Source organism: Phodopus roborovskii, unplaced genomic scaffold (genome assembly GCF_943737965.1).
Source record: "Phodopus roborovskii unplaced genomic scaffold, PHOROB, whole genome shotgun sequence".
NCBI classification, from domain to species: Eukaryota; Metazoa; Chordata; class Mammalia; order Rodentia; family Cricetidae; genus Phodopus; species Phodopus roborovskii.
In genome coordinates, this window is record NW_026126515.1 from 3,390,243 (window position 1) to 3,398,728 (window position 8,486).

Sequence of the window (8,486 nt, forward strand, 5' to 3'; positions counted from 1 at the left end):
TGCATTGCTGTAAGGAGAGGGAGATGGCTCAGTGTAGGAGAGTACTGTGCAAGTGTGAGGACCCGAGTTCAGATCTCAGAACCCACATAAAGCCAGGGGTGCTCATATGCACATCTGTAACCATAGCACATAGAAGGATGTGACAGACAAGAAGACTTCTAGGGTTTGCTGGTCACCAGCCCAGCTTCGGGTTCAGTAAGAAATCCTATATCTAGGGAATAAGATGGCAAGTTCCAGACTATGGCAGGATACATCTTCTGCCTTCTGCACGCACACATACAGGTGCTTATATCTACACACATGTGTGTCTATATACTATTTACCACACCCTCTTACATACACACACACACACACACACACACACACACACACACACACACACACACCCTTACTATGAAGAGGGTTCCCTTGCAAACTCCCAGCCTACACAAAAAAGTTGAATGGTTGGAATCAGAGTGTCACCTTATTCTTAAGTTCTTCAACACTCAGAGCTGCCTACAAATGTCTTGTCTTATTGTAGATTTATTACATGTGCCCAAGCACAGGGGTGCCTCTATATCACCGGCAAGTATGGCTCAGGTCTCTTACCCTCTCCACCTGCATCCTCTTTCAAACGCTGGCGTGGCACCCTGGCTCCTTATCTGGATTCCACGTTCCACCTTCTGTTTCAGCCTTTCTCAGTCTCCCTGGGTGCCGCCTCCAGTGTGAGCAGGGGTTCCTGTAACCAGCCTGACCCTGCCGCCTCTCAGGCCTGAAACCCAGTCCACAGCCAGGTGCCCCAGTTCCCATGGGATTGCTTACAAGGGAATTAGAAACAGTTTTGTGAGCTGAGAACCAAAGTAGACCACTGTATTTGCTTTTCCCCTTTAGAGGCTGAGAGAGGGTGGGGGCTTTCCTATTCCCAGTCTCCTGCTTCCTTTCTCTGCTGCTTTAGGCATCCAAAAACACTACTTTTTTTTTTTAAAGAAGAAATGGTTCCTCCTAGACTTCTCAGGCCAGTAAACAGAAGTGTATGTTTAGAGACAGAGGGTGAGATTGCAAAAAGGCACTGTGCCCGGTCAGAGAAGGCATCAGACATGGCTCAAGGAAGCTACGCAAGGGAAACCCTTCTGCTTCAAGAGCAGATAAAGGAGCCGCATCCCACACAGGTAGCTGTCAGTGGGATCACATCCACGAACCCCCTTTCAAAGGTTCACCCTGTCAGCATAGCCTGGGACAGGGTAAGGGACAGAGGAGTCCAGGACCTCTGAAGGTGGAGGGGAGATTATGCCATCAGCTCATGGCAAAGGAGCCTCTGATATACCAACAGCTTGTGACTGTCTAAACAGTCACCCTGAGGGTGAGCCTGTTGCCCCTGCTGACCAGCTTTTGGCTTTCTGCCTAACAGCTAGGAAAACCTGGTGAGTTAGTTGCTAGATCGCATTCATTTCCTGGTTCTCATGTCTTCTGGTTGAGAGTTTGTGTGGTTCACTTGTTAGTATGTAAAAGGATGGTTTTGGGTTCAGAATGTGTGATGGAAGATACTGGGGGATAGAAACAGGGAAATTAGAACTCTTAAGATTATAGTTGGGTGTGGTGGCACATGAATCTAATACACCCAAGAGGCAGAGGTGGGTAGACTGTGTGTTTGAGGCCAGCCTAGTCTACATAGAGAGTTCTAGGCCACCCAGGAACACACAGTGAGACCCTGTGTTGTGACAACTCTTCTAATCTGAACACTGGGAGACAGCCACACATCAGCTAGCAGCCCTTCCTGCTCCCTACCCAGGCTGGCCATGGGTGGCCCAGTGTCTTTGTTTTGGTTTGATTTGTTGAAACAGGCAAGCACCTTCCCACCTTCCCCTATCTGCAGCCCTTCCAGTGTGTACAATGAACCTCTTTGCTAGTCAGTACTTACTAAATATGGTGGAAGTGTCTCAGCATGCTCCCAGTGAAGTGCCCAGGGCCCTGAGATGGCTCAACCTCCTCCAGGAACATTTTCATTCTGTCCCAGCCCTGTGGCTCAGACCAATGAGAAAATCCTTCAAGGGAAGATGCTTTATTCAAATGTGGCTAATTACAGAATGAGCACCCACCACCTTTAGCTTCCTCCTGCCTGGAACACCTATGGCCCCATGTCCAGAGCAGGTCCTGTATGAGCTGGTCACTAGCCCATCAGAGGGCTCTCCCTCTCAGGAACACAAGTGAGAACGAAGGAAGGAGAAAGCAATGACTTGTCTTGACAGAGGTCAGGCTACATGGCCCTGGTACAAGCTAAACAGAGTGATAGTAACATCGTTTGAATGCTCCTTTCATGCCAAGCCACATACTTTATGGTCCTTATTTTGTACCCCATACCCAACAACCTGATAAGGAAGAGTCTAGGCCATGGAGCCAGCCATTAGTTTAAACCTATCCTTGCCTTTTGCACGTTGTATACTCTCAAGAACATTCTTACATTCTTTTTTTTTTAAAGATTTTATTTATTTGTGATGTATACAATTATCTTTATGCATGCTTGTACATCAGAAGAGGGCACCAGATCTCATTATAGATGGTTGTGAGCCACCATGTGGTTGCTGGGAATTGAACTCAAGGTCCTCTGGTAGAACAGCCAGTGCTCTTAACCTCTGAGCCATCTCTCCAGCCCCCCATTCTTACATTCTTAAAGGCTCAATTTCCTTATCTGTAAAACAGATTAATAATAGTACCTACACCATAATATTCTGAGGATTGTATCAGATAAATGCATATAAAATGGTAAGACATGTCTCTGGTACAAGGCAGACAGTCAACAAGTACTAGCTAGTCTTATTACTATTGCCTTTGATAGCTTCTTTTTTGGGCTTCTGTAACAAAGTCCCACTAGATGACATATGTGTGACACACTAGAGGCTAGTAATCCAAAATCAAGGTGTCGGTGGGTTGGGTCCTTTGGAAGGTTGTGAGCGACAGTCTGTTCCATTTTATCAGGAAATCAGTCACACGATTTGAGCCAACTCTAATGACATGCTTTTAACATGATTACCTCTATAGAGATCCCGTCTCCGATTAAGGTCATGTTCTCAGGTACTAACAGTTGATAGTACCCATGCATCTTTTAGGGGAGACATAATTTGACCCCTGATATAAGGCTACATAACATGTTTAGTTATGTGACTTAATGGTGATGAAACTGGTCCTATAACCATTGATTCTTGAATTACAGAAAGAGTGAGGCAGGAGGGTCTAGCACTGTAACATGATGATGTTGTCATCTACAGATAGGTTGGGCTGCACTCATAGCTATCCTGAAACCCATGAAGGCTGTGGACCACAAGCTAGCCTAGCAGGAGCTATTCAGAGCCTACCAGTTTTGGTGATGGCATTTTCTCTTTATTTTTTCTTCTTCTACAGCCTGCCTGCTCCAGGCTGAGCTGGTAAATTATGAGCGAGTCAAGGAGTATTGCCTGAAGGTCCTGAAGAAGGAAGGAGAGAACTTCAAGGCCCTTTACAGGTCTGGTGTGGCCTTCTATCATCTTGGGGACTATGACAAAGCTCTTTACTACCTAAAAGAAGCAAGGACCCGACAACCAACAGGTGAGATAGCCATCCCTGCCTTCTCGTCGCAGACACCTCTGACAATACCTAGGGTCTGCTCATTGTAGAAGATGGCGTCGGTGGCTGGCAGGGCAAGGTGGGCCTAATAGTAGAAAACAAGGGCTTAGGTATAGGTAAGACCTGGAATGAGGAGACCACATGGTCCACACTTTTACCTGGGGTCTGGATCCCAGGGACCCTGGGCACCTCTTCTCTTCAGATACGCCATAGGATTGGGTTTTTCCTTTCCCAACTCAAACCTAGGTCTCTTCACTCATTCAATAAATAGATTCAGAGTTCTTATTATGTAGTATAATTTGTACTATGTAGATAAGAAGGTATCACCCCTTTCCCATGAGCCCACAGTTGATTAACACCACAGATATGAATAGAAACTTGATGCTGAGCACAGCATCTTCCAGGAAGTAAACACCAACTTCTCTCCCATCATTAGCTCTCCCATCATTCATTCATCCCCTGGGTATTTGTCAAGGTAGTGCAATGGGCCAAGAACTATTTATTCTAGGTGGTGAGTACATTAGCAGTGAACAAAGAAGTCCTAGCACCCAGGAAGCTGTGACAAGAGGACTGTGTAAGCCCAGTAGTTCAGCCCAGACTGAACAACACAAGGGAAAGTTATTTGTTTGTGTTTTGGTTTTTGCTGTTGTTGTTGTTGTTTGTTTGTTTGTTGTTTTTGTTTATTTTGAGACATGGTCTTGCTGTGTCAACCAGACTGTACCCAAACTCCCCATCCTCCTGCCTCCACCTTACAAGTGCTGAGATGAAAAGTGTGTGTCACCACACCCAACAAGGAATGTTCATTATAATGGGGGAAGCACACAGACAATGTGCATTATTTAGCAGTAGAAAATGCTTTAAGGAAATAACGCAGAGCAAAGGGAATTCTGCTTTAGAACAGGCAGTCAGAAAGCCTCTCGGACGAAGTGAACTGCGGGTGATGGCTTGGGCTTATTGCTATTGTTCACATGGCTGATTCCTTAAGATAACAAGATTTCCTCCAATCCACATCTTCCAGAACTTCTGAAGTTTCAAACATCCAAGCTTGTTCCTTCTTTGTCTTCTTAAAGAATACCTCTCTATTTTTTACATATGCCTTGTTTGTTTTCTATATATAAAGTGTGGTCTGCCAACTATACTGCACGCAACTTTGAAACTAAAGTAAACTCTTCCAACAGAGTTTTCTTGAGCACCTGCTATATGCGTGCACAGGATGCTATGCTTGGAGCTTTCAAGCATGATGCTGTATCGTTTTTTACTTCCACGTGTAGGTATCTCAGACAGCAGTGTGGTCCATATGTTGTGGTAAGTGCAGAACTAAAGGATTCTAGCATGCCATACACCACTCAATTTAAGGACTGGAACTAGGAGAAAATGCTTCAGTTGAGAAGTTTTTAGCTAGCTGTGCTTACAAAGACAAAAATAAGAATGCAAAGTCATTTTAAGCTCCTAAGTTAAGTAAAACAACACATCCAACTAATGTTCATTGATCGCTATGTTAAGCACTTTTTGACCTCCCTCTTCTGGCCCTCTCAGCAACTGTATGAGAAAGTCTAACCCCCAGGAGAATCAGGCTTTGACAGACATGCCAATCACTATGTGTCTACCTGTCTTCTTGAGCTTTTTTTTTTTTTTTTCCTACAGAGTCTATCCACATAGCCCTGGATGTCCTGAAACTCACTATGTAGACCAGACTGGCTTCGAACTCACAGAGATCTATCTGCCTGTTTCTGCCTCTCAAGGGATAGTGTTAAAAGGGTGTGCCACAATGTCTGGCTCCCTGAGCATCTCAATTTTTTTTCAGGTAGCAATCTTCCTTTTGCCATAGTGAGAGTTGAGATACATACCTTGCAGGTTGCAATAAGAACTAGATGAGATAATGAAGGCTATAAGCTTAGCACAACCAGGAACCGCGTGTCCACCTCCAGTCCCAGGTGCCTGGGAATCTGAGGCAAGAATATCGGTTGATTCCAACCTGGGCAACACCCTCCACTAAAAATGTTTGGTTTGCTTAGGTTTGTGAGATAGGGTTTTATGTAGCCCAGGTGCTGGGATTTACAGGCATGTGCCACTACACCTGGCTGTAAGCAGCATTGTTTTAACAACAACAACAACAAAAAGAAAACCCACAAAGAGTAAATATGAAAAATGAATGTTGTTTCTTGCAAATGAGACCCAAGGGTAGAGAAATTGGTGGCTTGCCTGAGCGTTAATACCAAGCAGAGCCTCAGCTCACTAACTGTGCTGACAGGAATGATTGAGGTCACTTCTTGCCTGCCAGGCCACAGTAGGCTGGTCACATTTGCTAGGGAGAAGCAGTGAGGAAAAGGCTGGCATCTGGCTACCACGTAGGACAAGGGACCTTGGCGGAATGAATCTAGTCGGTCACCAAGCTTTAGGCCCGGGTCTTGCCCCCTTCTTTGAAGATAAGCACCATAATCCACGTGGAATAATCCCTGGGCGTGTTTTCTCTCCCCACAGACACCAATGTGATTCGGTACATCCAGCTGACGGAGATGAAACTCAGCAGATGTTCCCAAAGAGAGAAAGAAGCCATGTGACGGGAGGCCTCTGTCGAGCCGCGCCCATACCTGACTAGGGCCTTCCAGGCACCCTTGGTGGAGAGTCCCTGTGGGGGTTCTCTTCCCTCTCTCCCTAGTTCTTCCTGAAGTACTCCTCCTTCCTGTTGCTCCCCAGCTCAGTCTACTCGTGTGAAAAGGTGAGGAGCACTCCTGGACCTTGGTGGGTGGCCCAAACTTGGACTCATCCTCTTCCCTAGCAGGCCGGCAAACAGCACAGCTGGAAAAGAGTGTCATGGATTGGGTGCAGATGGCACTGTGGCTTCAGCTTGGGCCTGGCAGGTGTGAGCATCGGACAGTCTGGACTCTCTACACCTTCTCGATGAACCAGAGCACCTTGAGGAAACTGAAAGAAGTCTGGCACTGATGGATGGGAGAGGCATTGCTTGCTCCAACGCTGAGACTGTGAATTTCCTTTCTTCCCCTCTGTCACCTGAGCCCTTGCCACACCCCCTTACTTGTCCAGGCTTGTATTTTATTCTCTCCCATTGGGAGGTCAGATCCTTGCCAAGATTCACATACCATTACGACCCACTCTCCGTGCCCTCTGGTGACCACACATACCATTCCCCCGCCTCCCAGCCAGCAGGCAGCTGTGACAGCAGAAGAGCAGGGTGACAGGGGCCAAATGTTGGGGGCAGAGCAGACAGTGTAGGTGACGAGCAGGGAAAGATGACGTGGAGGGGAAAGAAAGAGCCTTGGGTGGGCTGAGGGACTGGGCTAATCAGTGTAAATAAACACGAGTTCCCAGGCATCAGTTCCTGTCATTTCTGTTGAACATGGTCCACTCCCTCACTGCTCTTCCCTACAGCTTCCCCTAAATCCAATGACTGTTAGTCCAGGACTAAGCGTCGTGTTGGCCACAGCCTTTGTGCTATTAGGAATAGGCTGGGATTGTGGAGACTGCTCCAGGACCTGGCTTTGTGAGAATTTGTCCAGACCCCTTTTGTGACAACATTACCTGAACTCGTTACCTAGCACATACCAAATTTTTGTTGAATGGATACATTTTGACTGCAGACTGACTCTTCTGCCTTAAACTAATTGGGTCCCAGCCTGGTCTCGCATATGCTTTTATGCTATGCCGTGTAGAAACATCTCCTGGGGGCTTACAGTCCCCGCCCCCAGTGTAGTATAGGATGTAGTCCCAGCCTTCACAGAAACAGGAAAGCTGAGAAATCCATATGAGATTATTACCAATGACACCACTAATGTATAGGATGCTTAAACATTTTCAAGGCACTTTCATGTATTTTTCGTGTGACTTAGTGAGACACTGTTGTATAAAATTAAAATATATACAGATGCAATAATGTTAATAGTTAGGATTTATTAAATGCTCTATCTTCAGATCTTTACATGGACAATCTCGTTTCTTTCATATAGTCACTCTGTGAGATATTATTCCCAGGTGACGGAGAAGAAAACAGAAAGCCAGAAAAATTTACTTTTTTGAGGTTGCATGGCCTTACAGGACATGGCTAGGATTGAACCAGAGCTGTCTGACTCCAGAGCTCTGGCTACTAACTATCCTATGCTTACTTGCCTCTCTGTAATAACTATTTGAGCAGAAAAATTCGCATTAAGTTGGAAAATGTTCAACACATCAGTGTCCTGCACGCCTTATAGTTACATACACAAGACAGAAAGAGACCAGAAGCCAGAAGCCCTCGTGGCTTGAGCAATGGCCAGCCAGGAGAAGTCAACTGAGACCCAGCAGTTGCATTTCTGTACTGATCCTTCTATTTGCTGATGGGGCAGCATGAATCTCAACAACCCACCTGGCATCCCTCACTGTATGGCCAGCAGTGGGAAAGGATCCCAGTCATAACAAAGACTGAAGAGAAACAGGACATGAATTATGGGTTACTTGCTTAGGTGGTGGCTTTGCTGCTGCCAGACCCAATCACTGCTGAGGGGCCCAGAAAGCCAACAGCACAGCTTTTATCCACACAGCTTCCCCAAATGCTTTCACTGGGGGCTGCAGGAGGGTGCTAGAAATATCCAGAAGTCCACGGGGACTCTGGAGAAGAAGAAAAGGAAAAAGCCATCCCAAGTACCACATTCCCTGCTTCTATCCCTGACTTTAACTGTATCCTGTCTTCCTCCTCCAAAATGACTTCACATGACCCAACCCAAAACTCTCCTCAGCCCTGGCATATGCCTATGTCCATCCCCTTAGCCACCAATGCCATCCCCAAGCACAGAGTTTGTAAGCTGACAAACTATTAGAACTGAAATGAGGTCACAGGTAGTCTACAGCCTGAGTTCAAGCTGCCAGGAACTCCCTTTGTTCTTCAACGCATTAGGAATGATGTAGGTACATATACT

General features: G+C 46.2%; 1 protein-coding gene across 1 annotated transcript in view; it reads left to right on the top strand.

Moving 5' to 3' along the window:
* Ttc9 (tetratricopeptide repeat domain 9) overlaps positions 1 to 7,513 on the top strand; it is a 33,672-nt gene extending 26,159 nt beyond the window's left edge. The window contains exons 2-3 of the mRNA XM_051196254.1: positions 3,376 to 3,558; positions 6,058 to 7,513. Of these exons, the coding sequence (XP_051052211.1) occupies positions 3,376 to 3,558; positions 6,058 to 6,137 (263 nt within the window). The 3' untranslated portion in view covers positions 6,138 to 7,513. The remainder of the gene's footprint in view (positions 1 to 3,375; positions 3,559 to 6,057) is intronic.
* Positions 7,514 to 8,486: the final 973 nt, after the last annotated feature.